The 25,853-nt window shown below is 42.5% G+C and overlaps 1 protein-coding gene and 1 long non-coding RNA gene across 4 annotated transcripts; both read left to right on the top strand.

The window, feature by feature from the left end:
• The first annotated feature begins 10,595 nt into the window (after positions 1-10,595).
• Positions 10,596-15,640, top strand: LOC133883384 (uncharacterized). Of its 2 annotated transcripts, none has more exons than XR_009902873.1 (3): positions 10,596-10,729; positions 14,587-14,861; positions 15,047-15,640. It is a non-coding gene; the product is annotated as an uncharacterized LOC133883384 (long non-coding RNA). The 2 variants fall into 2 exon arrangements; XR_009902874.1 differs by lacking the exon at positions 10,596-10,729 and adding an exon at positions 14,200-14,467.
• Positions 15,641-19,209: 3,569 nt separating this feature from the next.
• On the top strand, positions 19,210-24,259 carry LOC133883581 (cell division protein FtsZ homolog 2-1, chloroplastic-like). Of its 2 annotated transcripts, XM_062322944.1 has the most exons (9): positions 19,210-19,422; positions 19,921-19,978; positions 20,097-20,787; positions 20,873-21,172; positions 21,295-21,385; positions 22,194-22,318; positions 23,543-23,635; positions 23,771-23,836; positions 23,919-24,259. In XM_062322944.1, exons 3-9 carry the CDS (start codon positions 20,185-20,187, stop codon positions 24,033-24,035), a joined length of 1,395 nt encoding a protein of 464 aa, XP_062178928.1. In that variant the 5' UTR covers positions 19,210-19,422; positions 19,921-19,978; positions 20,097-20,184; the 3' UTR covers positions 24,036-24,259. The 2 variants fall into 2 exon arrangements, with proteins under 2 accessions (XP_062178928.1, XP_062178927.1); XM_062322943.1 differs by lacking the exon at positions 19,921-19,978 and having other exon boundaries at positions 19,211-19,422.
• The last annotated feature ends 1,594 nt before the right edge of the window (positions 24,260-25,853 follow it).

A 25,853-nucleotide genomic window follows, 5' to 3' on the forward strand; every position in this document is an offset into this window, starting at 1 on the left:
AAGGCTACAAGGATATAGATGAACAATTCAAGGTAGGGATTATGCAATCAACATAGGTTCTACTCATAAAAACCCGACATTGACTCCTCATACATGCAAACCTATACATAAGCATAGTTTATCAATATTTAGATTTCATTCAATTCGATAAAAGTGCAATATGATAGATGCTTGCCTTGATGCTCAGGTGGCTGCCTAAAGTTACCCACGCAACACTCACAGAAATCCGGAAGATTGAAGTCGTCTTCGACCACGGTCGCCTCCCGCTCCGGCTCCTTGTTCGCTAAACAAGAATGCGTGCAATGATGAGCATGAATGAATGCAATAAGGTATGCAATAATGCTCCACAACATGCTAGAAGTATAAGATATGAGAATCAATGCAATACTAAACGATCTAAACGAAATCCTGAAAACAACAGCCATTTGGAGTATCCGGGTTGGTTCGGAGTATCCGGGTTCGGACCCTCCGGGTGAATCTCCAGAAGAAGCGCTCTGTTACCGCCTTTTGCTTGTCTGACCCGGAGTATTTGGGTGAATCTGGAATATCCGGGTTTTGGAGCCTCCGGGCCACCCTCCAGTGACGACTCTCAGTTAGCCACTATTCTAACTTAACTCGGAACCTCCGGGTAGGTCCCGACTATCCGGGATGTGCCAGACACTCTGGGTGAGGCTCCGAGAGAGGCTCTCGGTTATTTGTTAACGCAGCTACCCGGAGTCTCCGGGCTTACTCGGATTATCCGGGTGATACAGACTTGGACTCTTCCACAACTTTTCCCGTTGGTGATTCGACTCACTATACAAATTTGTGCTACACAAACGTGTATATGCCCTATCCAAAGGATTCTAAACCCATCTTGCACTCTAAACCCTAACCAATTTTGAACACAATTCGACAGACGATTTCTGCTTAACTCGGAGTATCCGGGTGAGGTCGGAATATCCGGGTCAGCCCAGAAAACTGCTCTCGAGTAGATTTTTGGGTCGATTCGAGTTGCAATCTTTTCCGAGCCTAAAGGGAACATGTTAGGGATAGTCCAAGGGTCCTGAAATTTACTCATCAACTAGCAACACGACTCTAGAGCTCATATTCGGCCAAAACTCTATTTTTGCTCCAAAAAGCTTAAGAACGCCAATAACTTTAAGAACTACTCAATTATACCACGAAAATGAAAATAAATTGGATAGATGAGCAGCTCATGAGCTAGAGAATGCAATGGTACCACATGCATATCTTAAATCCTCCTCTTGAGCTTGGATTTGAGGGAGGAAGAGAGAGTTTGAGAGAGAGGGGGTGCTCCTCTTGCCTTGGCCGGTTGGAGCTCGGGAGAGGGAGCTCGGGAGCAGGTGGGAGAGATAGAGAGGGAGTGGGCTGCTGCCCATAGAGAGGTGGGGTGGTTGGCCCACATGTGGGGCACGCGTTTTAGAGAAAATGGTCCGTTTTGACTATGAATTTTATTCTTTTCCCTCCCAAATTTCTTTACTCTCATCCAATTGACTTTTACCGAAGTGAATTAGTATTCCGAATTACAATTACGCAAAATTAAACATAATGTTTAAAAAGCATGATTATGTTTGATTGCATGATTATGTTTGATTGCATGATTAAGAATTTAGGACGTGACAAACCACCCCCTTAAAAGAATCTCGCCCCGAGATTCGATAAGAGTCAGGGGAAGAGAACGATGAGCACGCTGTGAGTAGACATCATGCTGTGAGAGATGGAATGCAATGCACACCTTTTTATTCCACATGGCGATGAACACATACATGCGAAATGTTCCAACTGTGCAAAATTTACAATGACTTTTACAAGCCTGCAAAGAGCTCGGGATACTCGGAGTGGATCTTATCCTCACGCACCCAAGTTGCCTCGTCTTTCGAGTGGTTGCTCCATTGGACTTTGATGAATTTGATGGAACTTCGCCGCGTCTTGCGCTCGGTTTCACCCAAAATCCTTGTCGGCTGCTCACAATATGACAAATCCGGCTACAACTCCTGAGGTGCAACATCAATGACATCGTTTGGAACTCGGAGGCATTTCTTCAGTTGCGACACGTGGAAGACGTTATGCATGGCGGAGAGAGATGGAGGCAAGTCCAGTTGATATGCCACCTCTCCACGTCGAGCAACAATCTGGAATGGTCCCACGTATCGAGGCGCTAACTTGCCTCGGACTTGGAATCGGCAAACACCCTTGAGCGGCGAAACCTTGAGGTACACATGATCTCCAATTGCGAACTTGAGGTCTCGGCGGCGATGATCCGCATAGCTCTTTTGCCGGGATTGAGCTGTGAGAAGACTCTTGCGGATATTTAGAACATGATCTTCCGCTTCCTTGACCAAATCCGGACCTAGGAATGCCTGTTCGCCGGATTCGGACCAATTCAGCGGCGTTTGACACCTTTTACCATATAGAGCTTCAAACGGCGACATCTCCATACTCGCTTGGAAGCTATTGTTGTATGGGAACTCCGCGAAGGGAAAGCATATGTCCCACCTCTTCTCATAAGTGAGAACACAAGCTCGAAGCATGTCTTCCAAAATTTGATTTACCCTCTCAGTTTGGCCGTCAGTCTGAGGATGGTATGTCGTGCTATGAAAGAGCTCGGTTTGCATAGCCTCTTGAAAGCTCCTCCAGAAGTGAGAAGTGAATTGTGTGCCTTGATCAGAAATGATCTTCTTTGGAACCCCATGTAGGTACACAATCCGGGTGAGATACAACTCTGCATACTGCTTTGCATTGTATTAGGTCTTCATGGGAAGAAAATGTGCTGACTTCGTGAGTCGGTCCACAATGACCCATATGGAGTCGTACCCATTCGAGGTCTTCGGCAAGCCGGTAATGAAATCCATTCCAAATTCCTCCCACTTCCAGGAAGGAATGGGCAAATGTTGAAGTGTACCGGCTGGCTTGAGGTGCTCGGCCTTCACTCTTCGGCAGACATCACACTTAGCTACATATCGAGCGATCTCTCGCTTCATGCGAGTCCACCGAAACCATGGCTTGAGGTCTTGATACATTTTCGTGCTCTCTGGATGAATTGATAGCAAAGAGATGAAGAAGATAGTGATGGTGATGATGACTCCGACACCGAGCTTGCTCTTCTCATGAGAAGAACCACAAGGATGATCTCCAAATTCCAAAAGAAGGGCTACAACTATGATCCTAAGAAGAACAAATTTCACCCAAAGAAATTTGACAAGTTCGGTGGAGAAGATAAGAAGAGATGCTACAATTGTGGTGAACTTGGCCACATGTCATATGATTACCCTCAACCAAACAAGAAGAACATGAACAAGGGCAAGAAGATTGAAGCAAATGAAGATGAGGATAAGTACAAAAAGAAGAGCCAAGATAAGTATTCAAGGAAGAAGTTCTTCAACAAGAAGGGTGAAGGACACAAGGCCTATATTGTTGGTGAATGGGTCTCCGGTGAAAGCTCAAGTGATGACTCAAGCAATGATGAAGTCAACAACTTGGCGGGTCTTACTATCACCAATGATGATGATGCACCTCTACCTCCACTACCTACAGTTGATGTTACAGAGGGTTGAAAATGCATCCCTCGGACGGTCCCATCGGTTTTCATGTCCCAACTTTAGCAGGCGCAGAGGAACCCACCGGCCAGCCTCTGAGTACTCTCTCATGCCCGTCGGGTCAGAGTAAGTCTGACACAGTCTGATGCAACAGGGTGATGGGCGATAAGCCTCAAGCCCATCGAAGATATCTTCAAGCCGTCTTTCTTCATGGGCCCCGCGAGGGGACACGCGATGGGACCCGTCGCATTATTGGTGCCCACGCCTTCCTGCCAGGCGGTGGCAGGGACTGACGTGTTCAGTACGGCAGACGTGGGGGAAAGTGGTTGGATGTGACCGTCCACGCTCCCCATTAAATGCGGCATCGGGCCTCCCACCGACCGACACCTCATCCTGGAGTCCCCGCAGGGCCCACCGGCATGAGGCTTGCCGGGTGCTCGGGGCCCTCTGGGTGCTCGGGGACCAACTGCCCTTGGCCCCGAGCGGCCACTCCCGGACCTGGTTCTTCTCAGGTCCTCGAGGTACTCTGGGTACTCGGGGACCAACTGCACTTGGCCCCGAGCGCCCACTACCGGGCCTGGCTCTTCTCGGGTCCTCGGGGCACTCTGGGTACTCGTAGACCATTTGTTCTTGGCCCCGAGCGCTCACTCCCTGACCTGTCTCTTCTCGGGTCCTTGGGGCACTCTGGGTACTCAGGGGCCAACTGTTCTTAGCTCCGAGCACCCCCTCCCGGACCTGGCTTCCCTCAGACCCTCGGGGAGGTGGTCCCCGAGGGAAGGTGCCATGTGGCACTACACTATCCTGGCCTCGAGACTCGGGGACTTCCGGATCCCATATCACTGACAGTCACCTTTGGTGATAACTCAAAAGCAAATGTGGTAGGTTTGGGTAAGGTGGCAATCTCCAATGATCTCTCCATCTTCAATGTACTTTTAGTTGAGTCTCTTAGTTTCAATTTACTTTCAATAGCTCAACCATTTGATTTAGATTTCACATGCTTATTTAGTGATGTTGATGTTGTGATTACTAGCAAAAAGCATATTGATCTAATCTTTAAAGGCTTTAGACATTGACATATATATCTTGTGGATTTTTCGTCTAATGAAGTTAGCTTGACAACGTGTCTCTTCACTAAGACATCTTTGAGTTGGCTTTGGCATCGATGATATGCTCATATTGGAATGAGCCAACTCAAGAAGGCATTCAAGAACGGAATGGTGGTAGGTTTGAAGGACGTAATCTTCGAGAAGAACAAATTGTGTAGTGTTTGCCAAGTGGGAAAGTAAGTTGCAAGCTCACATCCTTACAAGGTTATGATGTCTACATCAAGACCCTTGGAGCTACTACACATAGACCTCTTCAGACCAACCATCTGCAAAAGTCTTGGTGGTAATCTCTATTGTTTTGTCATTGTTGAAGATTATACAAGATACACTTGAATTTTCTTTCTAGATGACAAGAGCAAGACCGTTGGGATCTTCAAAAAATTCGCAAAGAGGGCTCAAAATGAGTTTGAAGCAACATTGGTGAAGATCCGAAGCGACAGCGGGACGGAGTACAAGAACACTTAAGTTGAAGAGTATTGTGAAGAAAGAGGCATCAAACATGAGTTTTAATCTACCTACACTCCTCAATAAAATGGTATGGTGGAGAGGAAGAATAAGACATTGATTAGACTTGCAAGAGCTATGTTGGATGAGTATGGCACGCTGGAGAAGTTTTGGACGGAAACAATCAACACGGCATGCCATACGTCAAATAGAGTGTATCTTCACCGACTATTGAAGAAGACGTCATACGAGCTTCTCATTGGGAGGAAACCCAATATCTCCTATTTCTGGGTGTTTGGTTGTAAGTGCTTTATCTTTAAAAAGAGACAACACCTAGGGAAGTTTGAGCGTCGTTGTGATATTGGTTTTCTTGTTGGTTATGCATTTAACTCCAAAGCATATAGAGTATTCAACAATGCCACCGATTTTGTTGAAGAAACATGTGATGTGGAGTTTGATGAATCTAATGGATCCCAAGGCGAAGATATTGCTTGTGATGATGTAGGTGGTGAACCATTGAGAGAAGTGATGAAGAAGATGGCTATTGGGGATATCAAGCCTAAGGAAGATGACGAAGACATGTCTACTACTTTCACTCCACATACTTCCTTAGCACCCCAAGTGGATCAAGATGAAGCAAAGGATGATCAACCTCTTCCTATACATGATACACACATCTCTCGAGAGAAAACTCAAGCTCAAGCTCAAGACGTTGGACCACCGCAAGACACACCACAAGTGCTACAAGTGAAGCAAACTCATATCTCAAAGAATCATCCAACTGATTTGGTCATTGGGAGTCCATCAAAGGGAGTAAGAACTCGTTCTTAATATGCTTCATTTTGTGAACATTACTCGTTTGTTTCTTGTGTGGAACCCACTCATGTAGAAGAAGCCCTCAAGGATTCGGATTGGGTGATGGCAATGCAAGATGAACTTAATAACTTCACCCGCAACGAAGTTTGGATACTTGAAGATAGGCCACAAGACAAGAACGTCATTGGTACAAAATGGATCTTCCGTAACAAACAAGACGAAAATGGTGTGGTGGTTCGAAACAAGGCAAGATTAGTTTCTCAAGGTTTTGCACAAGTGGAAGGCTTGGACTTCGGCGAAACGTTCGCTCCTGTGGCAAGACTAGAAGCTATACGTATCCTTCTTACATTCGCTTCGCATCACAATATAAAATTATATCAAATAGATGTGAAGAGTGCATTTTTAAATGGATATATAAATGAACTTGTATATGTTGAACAACCACCCGGTTTTAAAGACCATAGATATCCTAATCATGTGTATAGGTTGCACAAGGCGTTTTATGAACTCAAGCAAGCCCCAAGAGCTTGGTATGAACGCCTACATGACTTCCTCGTTATCCAAGAATTCAAGATCGGGAGGGTAGACACCACATTGTTCACAAAGACCATTGATAGTGAGCTTTTCCTTTGTCAAATTTATGTTGATGATATAATGTTTGGTTCAACTAATAAGGATTTTGCAAGGAATTTGGAGATTTGATGTTAAAAGAGTTCGAGATGTCAATGATTGACGAGCTCAACTACTTCCTTGGTTTCAAGTCAAGCAATTGAAGGAAGGGACTTTCATCCATCAAGAGAAGTACACGAAAGATATTCTCAAGAAATTCAAGATGGATGATTGCAAGCCAATCAAGACTCCAATGCCTACCAATGGACATCTCGACTTGGATGAATCGGGTAAATCAATTGACCAAAAGCTTTACCATTCTATAATTGGTCTCTCCTTTACCTTACCGCATCTAGTCCCGATATTATGTTTAGTGTATGCATGTGCGCTTGTTTTCAAGCTAATCCTAAAGAATCTCATCTTAGCGTTGTAAAAAGAATCTTGAGATATCTTAAGTATACACCTAGCATAGGCTTGTAGTATCCCAAATGTGCTAGTTTCTTATTCTTGGGTTACTCGTATTCGGACTTTGCCGGATGACGTGTGGATCGTAAGAGTACTTCGGGTAAATCGATTGACCAAAAGCTTTACTGCTCTATAATTGGGTCTCTCCTTTACCTTACGGCATTTTGTCCCGATATTATGTTTAGTGTATGTATATATGCTCGCTTTCAAGCTAATCCTAAAGAGTCTCATCTTAGCATCGTAAAAAGAATCTTGAGATATCTTAAGTATACATGTAGCATAGGCTTGTGGTATTCCAAATGTGCTAGTTTCCTACTCTCGGGTTACTCGGATTCAGACTTTGCCGGATGTCGTGTGGATCATAAGAGTACTTCAGGTGGGTGCCACTTGCTAGGGCGGTCCCTTGTTTCATAGTGTAGATATGGCGACTGGGGAGTGGAGCAGGGTGCCCATACTCGATGCGTCTAGCCAGGTCTTGGTCGCCGTGGACGGTTATTAGCCCCTGGGGTCCGGGCACCTTCAGGCAGAGGTAATTGTGATGGGGTATAGCTCTGAATTTGTTCAGAGTTCCCCGTCCCAGGATGGCACTGTAGGCGTACAGTACGTCCACGACGTTGAAGGTTATGACCTCGGATCGTGATGTAAAGCCTTCGCCGAAGATGATCGGGAGTTCTATCTGTCCTAGGGCGTTGAGGGGGGCGCATTGAATCCATGGAGGGGTCTTCTGCTTGGTGAGAGCCGGCTTCGTGGGATTTGGAGCTAGTCAAAGGCATGCACGAATAGGAGGTCCACCGAGCTGCCTCCATCGACCAGTATTCTTTGAACCTCGACTTCAACGATGTTGGCTGAGATGACCAGGGTATCGGAGTGGGGAAATTTTACCCCTTCGGAGTCGTCGACGGTGAATGTCACGGGGGCGTCGGCCCAGTCGGGGGCCTGTCGATGGATGCTAGTCGCTCTGATGTGGTGTACTCCGCGTGCGTAGTCTCTCCACTATCGTTTTGAAGTGCAACCGAAACTCCCTCTGCTGGTAATGGCGAGGACGATCTGTTTGCCCCGCGCCCCTTCATCACTGTACTGCTCTAGGGATGACTAGGGTGGTGAAGGTAGGGCTAGCTGCGGAGGATTTTTTTTGGTGATTGATGACAACTATTGGAGCAAGAGTTCGTCTTGCCCCAGCAAGTACGGCGAGAGTTTCTTCTAAGGAGAAGATTCAAGCTTGGAGATAAAGTTTAAGAGGAAGGAACACCATGAATGGGTTTTTTGAAATAATCAAGATAAAGATGAAATTGTTGTAAGGAAAAAAGCAAGATTGGTTGCACAAGGATATACTCAAGTCGAAGGTTTGGATTTCGGTGAAACTTTTGCCCCCGTAGCTAGACTTGATGCTATTAAAATCTTGCTTGCTATTGCTTCATCTTATAATATCAAGTTATATCAAATGGATGTAAAAAGTGCCTTTTTGAATGGTAAAATTGGTGAACTTGTCTTTGTTGAACAACCTCCTGATTTTGAAGATCCTAAAAAGCCAAATCATGTATATAAACTCTGTAAAGCTCTATATGGCCTTAAACAAGCCCCACGTGCGTGGTATGAGAAACTTAGAGATTTTCTTGTTTCTAAAGGCTTCAAAATTGGGAAAGTTGATACTAATTTGTTCACTAAATCTATTAGCAATGATTTCTTTGTTTGTCAAATTTATGTTGATGACATCATTTTTGGATCTACTAACAAGGATTTTTGTGAAGAATTTGGATAAATGATGTCTAAGGAATTAGAAATATCTATGATTGGTGAATTGAGTTTTTTTCTCGGACTTCAAATCAAGCAACTCAAAGATGGAACTTTTATTAGCCAACCAAAGTATTTGAAGGATTTATTGAAAAGGTTTGGTTTGGAAGATACAAAGCCTATCAAGACTCCTATGGGAACAAATGGTCATCTTGATCTTGATGAGGGAGGTAAACGGGTTGATTTAAAGCTTTATACATCAATGATAGGTAGTTTGTTTTATCTTACCGCATCTAGGCCCGATATCATATTTAGTGTATGCATGTATGCAAGGTTTCAAGCATCTCCTAAAGAATTTCATTTGATGGCCGTTAAGCGCATTTTGAGGTATTTAAAGTTCTCTCCTGGTATAGGGCTTTGGTATCCCAAAGGTGTTAAGTTTGAGCTAATCAGATATTCGGATTCCGATTATGTGGGTTGCAAAGTTGATAGGAAAAGCACCTTCGGTAGTTGCCAATTTTCTTGGTAGATCGCTAGTTTTATGGTCATCCAAGAAACAAAACTCCGTAGCACTTTCTACCGTTGAAGCGAAATATGTTTCCGCGGATAGTTGTTGTGCTCAATTGCTTTGGATGAGACGAACTTTGCTAGATTATGATGTTATTTTCAAAATAGTGCCTTTTTTGTGTGATAACGAGAGTGCCATGAAAATAGCCACAAATCCGGTTCAACACTCTAGAACCAAGCATATTGATATTCGCCATCACTTCCTTAGGGATCATGTAAGCAAAGGCGATATCCTAGTAGATAGTGTTCGGATCGAAGATCAACTAGCAGATATCTTCACCAAACCCTTATATGAGAGTCGTTTTTGCAAATTGAGAAATGAGCTTAATATCATCGACTTTTCAAATGTTGCTTGAAACTTTAGACACATTATGTTTATGCATTTTCATGATCTAGCATTTGTTCTCAATGCTTTACATACTCATTTTGTTCATGTTTATTTTCTTTTAATATGTAAATTTGTTGCATATTTAAATTCAAGTTTACATTTCAATAATCTTGATTATGTTTTGTTACATATGTTTCTTTCTCTTTTTCCATCTCAAGAGATCATATGTTATCTCGCTTCTCTCTTTAAAGCTCAATCCCCAAAAGATCAAAAAGCTCATGTTCCAATGGTCTGACCGTATCTCTCTCTCCGGTTTGACCGTCGATCTATACAGAGAAGAATTTTCCTTTCTACGCTCTTGCGGTCTGACCGCACCCGTCCATGGTTTGATCGCCACAGTTATACAGAAACTTCTCAAGCTTCTGGCCTCCTGTGGTCTAACCGCGACGGCTCTCGGTCTGACCGCCAGCTCCTGGTAAGTCCAATACCTATCTTTTTTTCCTTCTCACCCGATCCAACCGAGCACATTCCTCTTTCTCTCTCACAAACTCGTGGCCTCGGTGAAAACTCAAGGAAGACAAAATCTTCCGTTCCCGGTCAATCCGTGATCATTCTTGGTCCAACCGCGGATAACTTCACCATGTTTTCTCGGTATTTTCTCAATTCCCTCTCTTTTACCGTGGATTTTAAGGTTCTTCTTCATAACTAGGGTTTGAAAGAGGGGATTCATGTTTTGAGACAAGGATTTGAGATAAGAGTGAATGCAATAGCATACTATGGTCTAAATTAGGCCATGCTCGAAGATTGATCAGTTAAAACTTCAATTTCCTTCAAAATCCCTCAGTTCAGATCTGTCTCCGTGCTCGCGATCAAACCGCAGCCTATGTCGTTCTGACCGCTAGCAGCAACAGAGGCTAATTTCTTCTCTATTTATCATATATCAATTCTTTTTCCTTTAACTAATACATTGTGATGTATCATATGATCAGAGGAGGAAGAAGTTGACTTGGAAGGAAAGTGAGAAAGTTGTTGGCTGGTCAAGGCAAGGGTAAAAAGAAGAATGGCAGATTCAGAGTCAGAAAGTGATCATGGTGATTCTGATTGGGTGCCCTCACAAGATATTGGTGAGGAAACTTCATCTTTTGCTAGTAATGTTGATCATAATAGGGAAGATGCTAGTGATGAGGATTTTGAGATTAATCATCAAGCATATGTTGGATATAGAAAATCCTGGAATTCTACTGAATACACTAGAGCTAGAAACGTTTATCAATATACCCTATATAGTGATGCATCTCAACCTCATTTTCATACCATGATTAAGCAAGATGCATTCTATGTCATTTTCTCAATAAGAAAATCTTTGAACACAAATGGATAGATTGGGCATATGTGAGGAGTCAGCCTAGCATGATTGGTCTACCTGATATATTTCAATATGCCCTATATGTTTGAAGCTTGAACTCACCTTAACATGTATTAAGGGTGATCGGTAAATCACCGATACCACGGGAAAAAATCTCTTGTGTCATCTTTGAGCTATTTACCTTATCGTTGAGTTATTTACTTTCATGCAATTTACTTTAAAGTAATTTATCTTACTAGATTATAAATTGTTGCATGTCACCTTAGGTTTGCAAACCTCAACTTAGCTCTTATTTGTTCTACTTATTGCTCTAGTGATCCTTAGTTCGTTTTTGCAAGTTTTCGTGATTACTTAGCAATTAGTTTTTAAAACCGCCTATTCACCCTCCTCTAGTCGGTATCCTTGATCCTACAGGCACCATCACACCACCATTCCCCATCTAAACCATCCATACTCCATTTGTCCTTCTCACTGCCCACCCTACCCGTCCCCTCCTGTAGCATTCTCTTAACGTCACATGCACCTCCTTCCGACACCTCCGCCACTCTCTACTCCTCGTCCCTTTGTGATGTCGCCATGAGTTGCGCCTCAACTCCCAACCCTAGGTAGGCAAGGAGGGTAAGTTCGACACCCTCAATTCAATTATGTTTGATGAAATTATGATCTGACGGTGTCGGGTGATGAGACGGCGGTGGTGACGAGTAGGTGCGGCGAAGGGGAGGGGCAGTTGTTGTACTACCTGCAGCACCTCCACTACCTACAGCTCTAGATCCGGTAGAACGCCCACAACCTCAACCACCTCGAGGCCCAGCGCAACGACCTCTCACTTCTCGGCATCCGCAGCCTCATGGCCTCGCCCGAGGACTTTTTTTTATTTTAGCCTTTTTAAAACTAATATTTTAATAATAGCTCGTCGAAACCTAAATTTTCAGGAACTAGTCCCTTTTGTCACGCCAAAGTGTCTGGCGTGACTCCCCAACGTAGTCACGCCATATTCATTGGCGTGACCAAAGTGGTCACACTGGCGGAAACCCTAGCGCCTTTACAAATGGGTTCGACGTGGCAGCCTGAGTCACGCCAAATTGGTTGGGCGTGACTCGGATAAACAGTATTTTCGCGGGTTTTTGGATGAACAGTGTTTCCTATTTGAGCAGTGGGGTTGCCGTACTCTAAAATTCATGAAACTTTTTCCATATGTCTTATAATTCATGATGAATCCATTTTAAAAGGATTCACCTCAATACCCCATCTAGGTTTTAAAATAAAAAACTCCAAAAGTGGTTACTTTTAGAAATTCTAGTATTTTTTAAGGCCTAAAATAAATTCTCAAAAATCTGAGAAAATTCACTAATATTCCTATCATGTGGCGTAATAATTTTTAAAATTATTTTCAACCCTAGGTTACTTGGTGAAAAAATGAGTTCCTTTGCAATGCTCCATTTATATGCATTTTTATCATTTCATACTATTGAGCCTTGTAAACGCCCTCTAAATAATTAGCAATTATGTTCGATTTTCCTCAAAAAAATTTCAGCGCTTAATGCAACATATACAGGTCCTATTTGCAAACATGCACATCCAATAAAGTCGTAGAATTTGAATTATTCAATTTCGAATGTTGGTATATGTTACAATTTGTTCTATAACAATAATACTTAGGTGACTCGTGGAGCCAAAAAAAATTGCCATTCGCGGTCTAAACCATACCAAATTTATTGTATGAATAGTTTAGAATATGTTTTAGCCGAACCACATACATGATTTTTAGGAAGACTAATAAACTTTAAATCGCGCATGTTCAAACATGGCTAAGTGCTATGACCACAGAAAACACTGTTCCTCCGAGTCACGCCCAACCAATTTGGCGTGACTCAGGCTGTCACGTCGAACCCACGTGTAAGGCGCCGAGATTTTCGCCAGCATGACCATTTTGGTCATACCAATGAATATGGTGTGACTACATTAGGGAGTCACGTCAGACACTTTGGCGTGACAAAAGAAGATAGTTCTGAAAATTTAGATTTCGACAAGCTATTATTAAAATATTAATTTTAAAAAGGCTAAAATAAAAAAAAGTCTCGCCCGGGCGTCGCCGGTCAACGTGCCCGGTTAGTGGTCGCCGCGATGCGAGCGCTGTCGCCGATGTTGACCTTGGGTGGAGGGGCATCTTGTGCTCTTGGTCTTCGGTGGCGGCGGGGAGTGAGGGCACGCCATCCCTTTATGCTCCTCTCGGCCTAATTTCCATCACCGGCGGTGGCTACCCATTCAATACACGCCGCGGCAAGCGGCGGCGCTGTTCCTTCGTCCCACAGTGTAGCCTTGCCTCCTGCCGCCGTCACCCTCTGTCCACACCGCGGTCGCACACAGCTCTGAGAATCCAACCTTGTAGGCCGGCGCGGTCTAACCTTCCCTGCCTCCGTGCCTCTCGAAGGAGCCGCTTGGCAGCTCAGCTGCCGCTTAATGCCTTCCACTTGTGTAATTACGGTCATTAATTCATACATGAATGTATCGAAATAAAAATTCTCCATTTGCAAATCTGGATATATGTTTCCCCAATTCCTTGATTGGATTTGTCTAAGATGTGTTGCGCTATTATGTTATTATTTCTTCCATTAGATTTCGGAGGCCTTGGATCCCCGGCCCTGTTGTTGTCATCGTCAAAAGCTCTACTGTCGTACTTCCCTTCCAGCTATCTCCACCAATCCTCATCCTGAATACCCATCCCCCTCACCGATGGGCATGTATATAAAAAAATGTGATGTATAGGTTAGTCTGTACATCTCCTCCTCGGCCAAATCTTAACAATTTGATCAAGATGATAAACCCAGAGGAAGTTGCAGCGCTGTATACATAAATATCTTCTTTTGATTTCGTCCAGTACCCAATTAGTCAAAACACTATCAGCGGCAACATCACTCGAATAAGATGGTCTGAGAAAGGTTGTGAAAATCATTTAACCATCGTAGTGTACTCTTATTTTTGCACATATTTGCTTCTATGTATCTAGACTTTAGAGTTTCTTTTTGGGAGAATGTATCTGAAATATTTGATTGTGTAGCACGGATCAATTTTTTGACAGCAGGCCAGGTACTTTTTTAAGTAATAAATAGGCCTACGAACTGTTCAGATTCGGCTAATGAGTTTTCAAGCTATTTAGCTATTCAGTTGAAGTCTGCATAAATCTCTACAACTAGAATAAATATCTACAACCAGACTAGATCACAAATTCCTAGACCACTGAGTTATTCAATTGAAGTCTCCGTAGATATGAGATTATTTAGACAACCCATGTGTTTACCACCTGCTTCTTGTTCTTCCTTCCCTTTTTGGCTGGTGATCGAAGGTCTCTATTTTTGTGGTCATAGCACCAGGATGCTCATATGTTAGTATCTATTTTCAGGTCTTCACATGTGAAAAATAGCTGTCAAAGAGATTTCCTCCCTATGCATGAAACCCTAGCATGTCTTTTTCGCTAGGTGCCTGGCATGTCTAGAAGGTTGGCAGCGCTGTGTCCAATTCAATTTTGGGACCTAATCCTATATATTTAGATCTATTTTTTTGTTTTAGCTATTGCAGTGCTGTATTGTTCTATGTCTTATTTTTTGTTTGTTTCAGGTTATTCATTGTTGCAGAAATGAAATATGAGATCATGGATAAGACAGTGGAGTTGATGCTGCTTTCTGCATAGGCAAAGGCAACTTTTGATCCTTTCATTTTCGTTTCCTGAATCTTACATTCCTTCATGGTCATTATAATGATGGCATGAAACACGATGCAGAAAGCAGCACCAGCTCAATCTTACAAGTTAGTTGATGTTTTTGCATCACCGGCCCAGTCTTACACGTTGATGATACTATGCCCAGAAACGCCTCGATACCTTCAGATCAAAGGTTCGTAGATTCCCTAGATTTCAATGTGTGGATCATAGCCAAAGGCACGGGTTTTGTTTGCCTCGTTGGGCTGGGCACTCGGTGATCCGCAGTGCTAAAATATTTGGTCCAATTAGCTGGTCTGTTGCATTTGTTATATCTTGTTTACCGTTCTCTGAATTTGTCTCGTGATTTTGATTTTGCAGTTAAAATGCTCAGGGAAGAGCTACAGATAAGGAACCTGGCTCTTATGTTGGCGAGGTGGTGAAGGTCATGGGCAAATCCAAGGTTCTGGTGAAGGTCATGACCAAATCTAATGTTCTAGTGAAGGTAATTTCTTCTACAATTAATGGAAGCAATGGCGGACACCTTCCTCGAGCTCTTCCTGGAAAGGCTCGGCGTCCAGAAAAAGGAAGTAGCAAATCTAAAAATCTGGAGACTTGCATTGCAAGGTATCACTACATTGGCATTTTTGTAGCAAATGCATAACGTCCTGAGATTTTTCAGTTTCTCGGTGATAGTCCATGATTCTGTTGTCCTAGCAGAATGAATATGAAGGTCATTTATCACATGGCATCAAGTGTATCTTGGGTGTAAAAATGAAGTGTGTGAGATATTGGCAATATATACTATAAACATGGCGGTCTTTTCTCCCATTTCCAAATTAATAGGAGAACTACACAATCAGCAAACATATGGCTAGCAAGGGCGGCGTCTATGCTTGTGACCGGTTTCTGGTGGGTCTGATGCAATGTGTGTAAATGGTGCAGTGGGACGATTGATGCAATGTATGACCTCACTATTTTGATATTGTCACATTAACATAATTTTTAGTTATGAAATTAACTGAGTGAATTCCCCTTCGTTCTACAGGATTTCAATCAACATGTAGCAACTCTCTTTTCTTATTTCTTCTTTTTTTGCATGAGTTTTGCAGTATACACCTCTTAAAGTTCAAATCTATTCTATATTTTGCCATTTAGTTTAGCATATTAACTAGATCTTCAATATTTACTAAATAATATAAACAACAAACTAGCACTAGAAAAAAATAGTAGGAGTGCACATCTGGAGCAATGTTCATTTCATGCAAAGGTTAAATATCGTTCACAATCATTAACATCCAAAGGCAAGCAACTCAAATATTTTAGATTTATAACGGAAACGATTACAATTTATTACAGTGGACCAATGACAAGTCTTACATTATCTAAAGATGCTTCATACTAAGCGTTCTCTTCAACTTGAGCTACACATTTCTTTGCGCAGCTCAAACATTCTTCAATATCCATAGCAATAGCAATAAGCATATGTTGAAGGTCAGAACCACTTGCACCTTCCGTGAAAGACACTGTACTTGCAGCAGAACAATTTAAAGGTAACAAGAGCTGAGATATCAGTAATAAAGTGTATCTCTCTTCTCATAGAAGCAGCTTTCTTTTCTATATCGCACAATATGTGGTAGCTGAGGTCCAAAATCGTAAGGCTATTATCACCACATAGGGAATGAATATCGTTAAACATAACAACACTCTCCTTCAGTTGGTTCGGGTGCCTCTTTACCAATCACAATATGTGTCATAGGGTTAGGTTCTATCTCAACCCCAGCCATCACAAACTCCACAAAACATATATAGCCACTGATAGCAACATCTTGAGTTCTAACATAAGCAAATTCAAGGCCTATCTTTAACCCCACTTCTGTGAGTTCTGTGCAGGTAGCATCATGTAGCTGGCAGAGCAGCAAGGCAGACATCTAAGTATATTGAACCCTTGTGTTGAATTGAATGAAATCAAAATTTGATAAATTATGTTTATGTATGTTTGCATGAGTAGCGAGTCGATGTCGGGCAAAAATAGGTAGAATCTATGTCGTATTGCATATCATCTACGTTAAATTGTTGATTATCCTCATCCTTGTCACCTCAATAATATTGTTGATGTCTAGCCTAAGAGTTGTTCGATATGCTTAGCAATGTATAGATCCTCAGTAAAAGTCGAGCGACGGTGATGCCGTTGTTCATGGGCTTAGGGTTTACTTAATGTTTCACACTATTGATTATGTTGTTGAGATGGTTGAGATGTGAGAATGAGACGAAATGTGGACGGTGTTAGGGGTATCATCTGCCCTGAAGGAGGTTCTCGGGATAGTTTGGGGAGGGAGCCAGGATACCATAGACTGCCTTGCATTGGTTAAACACTGACCATTGATCGTCCTTGGCTTTAGCACTTACCGCAGTCATCACATGCTGATCTAATGGTAAGGTAAGCCGAATACTTTTGTAGCTGTGCTTATTTGGGCCTAAACATCGACGATGTGAGCGGGCGGGCTTGTAGAGGTATTTAGTTTACTCTGGGAGTAGTTCTGGATACCTCCGTATCGAGCGATGTATGTATCAAATGGTTGGGATTTATTGGGAAAGATTGTCATAAGTACCCCTTTGTTTGGACCTGTGTGGTCATGCAAGCCGAATGGTCGTGTCATGTGGGTAAAGGAGTATCCTCCTGCAGGGTGTAAAAACAGTTCGAATTGTCGTGCTCTCGGTCATGATCATGTCTTCTGTCCATGCGCATCATCGTAGAGTCACGAGTTGTGGTTTGTGATTGGATATATTGGTCATGGGGAATATGGTTCATGTTACATACATGTTGTGATGGTTCCAGTTACATTTATGTGTAGTTGGTCATTGCAGGGTATAATAGTATTGTTGTTAGTTAAGTTTAGGTGCTCACACATATGTCTAGGTTGCTTAAGCATATTAATGTACTTAACCTTGAGGTCTTTTTCTTGCTAACAGCTCAATGCATAATCTTTGGAGTCGAACTATTTATATGTGCTCTATATGGATTAAGTCTTGCGAGTACCTTCGTACTCAGCTGCTCTACATGTTTTGCAGGTGAGGATGAAGCGGTGTTTGACCACTTCACGCTTGCCGAGGGTGGTGGTGGGCATTAGTAGTGCATCCTACTCAGTTGGCATGCTTTTGTGATGGAGCCTAAGGGTATATGACTCCATCCTCCTTTTGCCGTTTATAGCTTTAGCTTCTGCTGCGTAGTTTTTTTGTTGGTTAGGAGTTGAGCAGGTTTTAGTCTACTCTTAGCTCTCTTTTGCTGTAAATTGTAATAACTTGGTAGTGTTTAAGAACTTGTAATATAATATTAATTGCTTGCTCTTTCTTAAGTTGTGTTGTGATGCTATATGTTGTAAAGTCATGTGTTCCGATCTTGGGCACAGAACACGTGTCGGGACTACCGAAATGATATTCTGGTTAATCATCAAGGTTGTGATTATGAATAATAATCCTCCTAGTGATTAATTAGAATATTATTTGGACGGATCTCTCACAATAACCACTTGCACCTTCCATGAAAGACAACGTACTTACAGCAGAGCAATTTAAAGGTAACAAGAGCAGTCTGAATAATTGTTTTGACAGCAACTGAGATATCAGCAATAAAGTGTATCTCTCTTCTCATAGAAGCACCTTTCTTTTCTATGTTGCGCAATATGTGGTAGCCGACGTCCAAAATCGTAAGGCTATTATTACCACATAGGGAATGAATAGCATTAAATATAACAGCACTCTACTTCAGTTGGTTCATGTGCCTCTTTACCAATCGCAATATGCATCACATGGTTAGGTTCTGTCTCAACTCTAGCCATCACAAACTCCACAAACCTATATAGCCACTGATAGCAACATCTTCGGTTTTAACATAAGCAAATTCAAGGACTATCTTTAACACAACTCTTCTTAGAATAGATCACAGATTGATGGTTACCTTCACAATTTCCACCTACAACTCTTCTTAGAATAGACTTGAAGTGGAGGATGCTGATATCTAGGCACAAGTTGTTTGTGAGGATGATGAGAACTGGAAATGCAAGCACTCAGTCTTGCCCCACCATGCAAAATATTAAGTGTATATTTATCTATTGTGCTAATGTTAGCTTCGACTCCACAATTATTTTGTAGTGATTGTCCTGAATTGTGATTTTTAATTATAGCTTTAGCTAGAATTTGAATTTTTATAATGAGATTATGTTGATCTATAAAAATATGAATGTATTTTTTTAATCATACGTCCTTCGTGATGGAGTTGAACTTATTGCTGATTTATTATTACGGCACGCAATCAATACCGCAAGAACATTTTTGACTTCCGTTATTGCGTTTAACTAGTTCATTAATATTCTTCTTATATAATTAACTAATTTCTAAAATTACTTTTAGCCCTAAATATTATAGGATGAAAAAACAAATTCCTTTATACAACTCTATTTATACGATTTTTATCGTTCCATATAAAAATGACGTCCTTTTCAATCCTAACTCCGGCCAAAGAAAAGGACGGCGGGGAAGAGGGTTTACGGGAAGCCAACAACAGCAGGATTCCAGATTCCACTCCACCACCTCGCCTCCGAACAAAGCCCAAAACCCTTTTGGCGATAAGGCGACCGACCGACCGACCGCCCGCCCGCCGCGATCCCTCCGCAAAATCTCCGGCGCCCATCCTGCTCTGCTGCGAGGCGGTCGTGCGGGATTTCCCTGGGCTGCGGCAGCCGGAATCGCTCCTCGTGGTGAGTACTGTTCTCCGCCCAAAGTTCTGCTCTCCCTATGAACCATAGTTTTAGCTGCATTTGTTAGAATGGGGATCAGATGAGCGCAGGGCCCGATCCGCCGGGGTTGCGGGCGGGGTTGGGGCGTCGGCTCCTCCCTGCGCCCCCCCTGGGATCTGTGCTTGAGCTGTCAGCCTCGTGGGTGTGGTGAGGCAAGCCATAAGTTGGGTCCTGCGCAAATTCGTGTTAGTCATGTCCCTTTAGCCAGGGGCGGAGCTATGTGAGAAGAGGGGCCATGGCCCCTCCTCAAAATTGCAAATCCTTAGAGAAACTATTGAGCATCTGACTTAATTAGCTAGTTAAACATGGAAACGGCCACCCCTTCCTAATGCAATCCATCCTCTTTTAAGTGCTGACCCCTTCTTAATCCGTAGTCAAGCTCCGCCACTGCCTTTAGCACCTTCTTCGTTTTAGTCTTGCTTATGCCACTGCATGATTCTCATCTGCAATTTTGCATAGAGCCCCTGCTGTGCTCATTGTTGGGGAAACGGAGCTCACACTGCTTTGGTATCGCTTGGTAAATATCCCTACTTGCAAGATTTGATGCGTGGATTGATGGCATGCATTTTGTTTGTTTTGGCTCCCCTTTCTTAGGTTTTGTAGTTGCCTAATTCTTTTGTCCCAATTTATTGTAGATATGAGCAGCAGACGAGTCGATTTTTGAGGCAATTGGGTACTCTCAGGAGAAGTGCATTAGTTGTCCAGCCACTTTAGCTTATTGAGATGGCTACACAGTTACCGTGCTTCGCGCAGCTCAGTCCACCATCTTCTAGTTGGGGAAATGAAGCTGGGAGCTGCAAGGCTACATCTGGTAAGGCATTGGTCAGAAGTATTCGAGCTTTGGGTCACTGTCACTTCCGGTGCTGTGCAAGCCCCCGCAGTGCTAACTCTTTTCAGAAGAAAGATTCATTCCTTGAGCTCCATCCGGAGGTGTCTCTGCTCCGTGGTGAGAAGAATGTTGAGGTTGTTGACCCAACAAAAGGCTCTTCTGATGGAATTCCGTTAGAAGGGCTAGGGGTGCCGCCAGACCGGAATGATTATAATGAGGCCAAGATCAAGGTTGTTGGAGTCGGAGGTGGGGGTTCAAATGCAGTCAATAGGATGATTGAGTGCTCCATGAATGGTGTTGAGTTTTGGATCGTGAACACTGATGTGCAGGCGATAAGAATGTCCCCTGTGCTTCCCCACAATAGGTTGCAGATTGGGCAGGAGCTGACTAGAGGCTTGGGTGCGGGGGGAAACCCTGATATTGGGATGAATGCGGCGAAGGAGAGCAGTGAGTCCATACACGAAGCACTTTATGGTGCTGACATGGTTTTTGTGACGGTAAATGCCACCCCATAGATGGCTTAACATGTGACATTATTATGCACCGAGGTCTGATAATGCTCTTTTGATGCCCTAACTGCAGGCTGGAATGGGTGGAGGAACTGGAACTGGAGGTGCTCCTGTAATTGCTGGAATTGCAAAGTCCATGGGTATACTGACTGTCGGTATCGTCACAACACCTTTCTCGTTTGAGGGGAGGAGGCGGGCCGTTCAAGCTCAGGAAGGAATAGCGGCCTTGAGAAATAGTGTGGACACCCTCATTGTCATCCCAAATGACAAGCTGTTGTCTGCTGTTTCTCCAAATACTCCTGTAACAGAAGCATTTAACTTGGCTGATGATATTCTTCGGCAAGGCATTCGTGGCATCTCTGATATTATTACGGTAATGTGAGCCCGCAATTTAAACTCACCATGTCACGAGTTATGACCAAAAGTCAGAAGAGTGAAGCTGAGCATTGCGATGATATCTTATTACAGAATTTAACTGTTGCTTCTCCTTTTCAGGTTCCTGGATTGGTTAATGTTGATTTTGCTGATGTGCGTGCCATCATGCAAAATGCAGGATCATCTTTGATGGGTATAGGGACTGCTACAGGTATTGCATTTGGAATGATTTTTCTTCTATAAAAAAATACATTCCTTGGCTTCTGTTTGACAGATAGTAGTGTATAATCCAACTCCATTATTTCTGCAAATTGAATTAACGTTTTTTTGCATCCTGTTTGTTGGTCAAATTGGTTAAATCTTAAATCACTACGTTAGGAGGATACACTTTTAGAGAAAGAAGAGACTGCTTGGTAATAGGGTGACGCTAAAATGAACTGTGTGCTAACAGAGTAGAGCTTGTACATGCTGTCATAACATGAATCTGTTGGTTTTGTATCGCTTCAGAATTGTTATGTCCCTCCTTATTGCATCAACTAAATAGGACAGACAGCTTCCTTCCACTGACAGACTGTCACTGTGCGCTAACACAGAAAATTAATTGATATGGGCGCAGAAAAGTAATTAGGGAATAGTTAGGACTTTTGGACCTCTATATAAAGAGAGGCCTATTATGTAATCGACAAGCAAGAAATAATCAAAGCAAAGATCAGAGCTTGCAAGGAGGAGCGATTTAGTTATCCCAGTTACCTAGTATCATAATATAATTGCCTGCGTATACTTGTCCCCTTTATTGTCAGATATTAATAGAATAAAATGGCATGCTAAACTAATACCGGAACTTGTTTGATATATGTAAGGAAGCCAATGTATTATTGATATATGCCATGTAGAAAGCGATGAGTTGAGTGTGGTTTGCTGGTTCTGTTGCACAGTTTGCTGCTTTCACACAGAAGCTATAGATAACTTAATTGAGTTTTACTTGTCTGCTTATTTATCACCTCACTCTAAATTTTCAGGAAAGTCAAGAGCAAGAGATGCCGCTCTTAATGCCATTCAGTCGCCACTGCTAGATATTGGAATTGAAAGAGCTACAGGCATCGTGTGGAATATCACTGGGGGAACTGATCTGACTTTGTTTGAGGTTTGGTCCATCTATTTTCTAGTTTTTTTGCTCACAGCATGGATTGTTTTCTGACCTTAGTTTTATAGGTTGCTGTTCTGTGTAGCTGTATCATATGGCTGTCATACATCTTTCTTCTTTTTTTGAGGGAAATATGGTAGGGGAATCCCTAACTGTGGTGTATTTATATATAAGAAAAAGAAAGAACAAAAGGGAGAGTAGCGACAGCTACTCAAACTAGAAACAAACAAAGCTGTACAAGGCTAAGAGATAGCCCACAAAGAGAGAAGCAAATTTAATTTAACCAGAAAAGTTGCCACTAGGAGAGGACAAGTTTTTTGTTTGTATGCAAACATATCAACAATAATGGAAGTGGGTGTTAGAATGACTTCATAGCATGCAGACAACTGACTCTTCTGGTTGATCAGCTAGTTTTCCTTTCAAATCCATTGCGGTCCATACTTGAAATGCTTTGTTTTATTTGTGGGTGCATCTTTCAGGCTCCTGTTGATTGATTCTGAGATATCCCAGAGGACAGACTGAAACACTGTTTCCACAGTGTACAATACTTACTATGCATATCCCGAACTTCTCGAGGGGTTCAGTGTCATAGATTTGAACTGTGTTCTTGAATTTCACCACTTAGGTTTACCTACTTATGTAAGTTTGTAAATGACATAATGTAGTGAAGTTTGTAAATCACATAATATAGTGAACTACATGTGGTAGATGAAAACACCATAAATCTTTTGCCTTAGCCATGCGAAAATTTTGTGTTGCCTTATTTTTACCGAGACAGTAGCATATGCCTCTAACGATAGAATCATGAAATTCAAGTCAGTATTAATATATATCCCCTAGGTAAGTAAGAATAAGTTATGGCAGCAAAGTGGCAAACCCCATGAATAAGATACTGAGACCAACCTTCTATTACTTTTTTTATTTATTTTGCTGCTAACCACAGCTTTTGTTGAAACAAATCCTAAAGAGTTGAGGGATATTTTCATGAGAATAGTAAGGTCAGTTTCCTGCATGGTGCCCCCAATGTCTCTTAACATATACACTTTCAAACTTCTAATGTTAGTGTACAGGCCTTGCATTTAACTTTACATGTTATTGTTGTCTTGATGCTGCTAACTTGTCTTACATGACGATAGATGTCTTTCAAGATCAGCTAATCGAGGCACTGTTTGTTCTATCGTCCAGGCTAAGCACTTACCATCATTTACTATTTTGTTGTTTCAGGTAAATGCTGCTGCTGAAATAATCTACGACCTTGTAGATCCAAATGCTAATCTGATATTTGGTGCTGTTATAGACCCATCACTCAGTGGTCAAGTAAGTTGTAATCCAATGTATATAGAACTACTCCATCATCATAAGTTTCTTGCCATGTTGGCAGCACAGATGTATCTACTTCGTTATTTGGGATTTACTAGAAAATGCTTATTGACATAGTTTTTGTTCATGCAGGTGAGCATAACCTTGATTGCGACTGGCTTCAAACGGCAGGACGAACCAGAAGGTCGCACCTCAAAGGTAATGTTTGTAAATAACTACTGGGTGCCATAGTTCTGTGAGGAATTTCTGAGCCGATCTCACATTTTCTTGTTACTAAAAGGGTGGACAGCAAGCGCAAGGCGAGAATGGCCGACGCCCATCCTCTGCAGGAGGCAGCATGGTGGAGATCCCTGAGTTCCTTCGAAGAAGAGGGCCTTCTCGCTTCCCACGAGTTTGACTGCCCAGGCTCCTCCCTACTCCTGTCCTCCTGTATGATACCTCGCTTAGGTCAGAATCCGATGGCTCCTGCAAGGCTGGCACCAAGCCTTTAGGCTAGGCGTTTTTTCATTTGTAGTTTTGTTTGCACCTTTGTGCGCGATATTTTTTCGAATCCTGCTGTCAATAATGTGTAGTTGCTGTGAGCTTGCTAGTGCTGTAGAAAATGCGTTTCTTTCCTCGTCAGTTACTCCGACTTCCTTTTGGTTATATCTGTCTAGTGTATTGGATGGTACACGAGTGCGCTCTGTCTAGTAGTTATCTTCAGCACGTTAGCTGAAGATGATGCCTGCGTGGCTTGTTTGGTTTGGTCAACGGTAAGGGAATTAAATTAAAACTTGGGAGAGTTCAGCTGTGTGGCCTGTTGGGTTAGCTAGTCTAATGATGCATTGGATGGCTCGAAGTTAAACTTTTGTTTTTACCCAACCCAACAGCATGTTTTGGCAGCTTTGATTGGTGGTGTTTCTTTGGAAAGTTAAGGGTTTAGTGCAGATTTGAACTGGACACTGCACATTCCGGCGGACTTTTTAAATCTGAAGTGAACTGGATGCAATCTGACACCTGGCCTGTTTGAGGACTGAATTTTCTTGCTTTTCGTTGCCTTAAATGGCTGATTCAGTTCAGCAAACGGACGAGAGAGAAAGAAAAGGGAAGGGAGAACACTTGCATCTGCATCTGCATCACCCGGATGAGAGTAGGGCGAGGGAGAGCATCCGATCCGATGCAGACGAGAGAGCCAGGTGCGATTGGGCCTTGAAGCTTTGTGGGCCGTGATTCTATGATACGGGGACCTCTCAAAGACCCGGAATGAATTAAACGTGGGTCCAATTTTTAATATTTTGTCATATAGTTCGAACCGATCACAAACCAAAACTTTGTGCCCAAAAGATAGCTGAATTTTCAAACTATCTCTTGGCACATGTTGATCTTAGCCCCCCGCCCAAAAAAAAACAATATTTGTCGGTTGTCAGCCGCCAGTAAGGAAAAAAAAAAGAACCCCACTGATCCACAAATCCTTATCAGCCGCCCTAATTTCGCCTACCTTTCTGTAGTCCAAACCTCAAGTCACAACCTACAGTAACTACTAGCACGTAGGTAGCTAGCTAGCTAGTCAAGTTAATGTTACGAGTGGGCAAGTGCATGAGATGAGAATCTTAGTACTCTGACCACGGTCAAAGCCGACCTGCTAAATTAGGCTTTTTTGATAGCCTGTGGTTTTAGAGTTTTTGAAGAAAACTCTATTTTAAAAAACAGTTGTGATTGTTGAATTTTGTTTGTTGTTTTTATAATAAATTTTTAGTTTTTTTACACCAAAAACTAGAAAAACTCTTTTCAATCTGTTTTTCAGACTCAATTTATTTCAACCACAACCACTTTATTAACTAACCAAAAACCACCAAAAAAAACTAGCCTTTAGATAGCTTCTAGTTTTTTCTAAAAAAGAAAAAACAAAGGGGCATGTCTCTCTGAAGCTGATCGCGCGCCAGTACCATCTCTTCTCAACGTGGCTTCTGCCCACCCATGACGTGAGTGACCATGACCCAACCATCCGCTTCCTCGTGCGCTGGATGTTGGACTTGTCCACTCAGGAACCCAAGAGAAAACTGCTGGCTTGTCTCCAGTTGTTGGATTTGGGTCTTCTGACGGTTACATGTTCAGATAGAGAGCAGAGTTTTCTCCTGGCGATCTGGCTTTTCTACCAAAGCTGATATCCAGGTCGTTGTTCTTTCAGAAAAGGGGCGAAAAAGGTTTCTCAAGTCTAAACATTCTTTTTTTTAAA

The sequence above is a fragment of the Phragmites australis genome, chromosome 10, assembly GCF_958298935.1.
Source record: "Phragmites australis chromosome 10, lpPhrAust1.1, whole genome shotgun sequence".
Lineage (NCBI taxonomy): Eukaryota > Viridiplantae > Streptophyta > Magnoliopsida > Poales > Poaceae > Phragmites > Phragmites australis.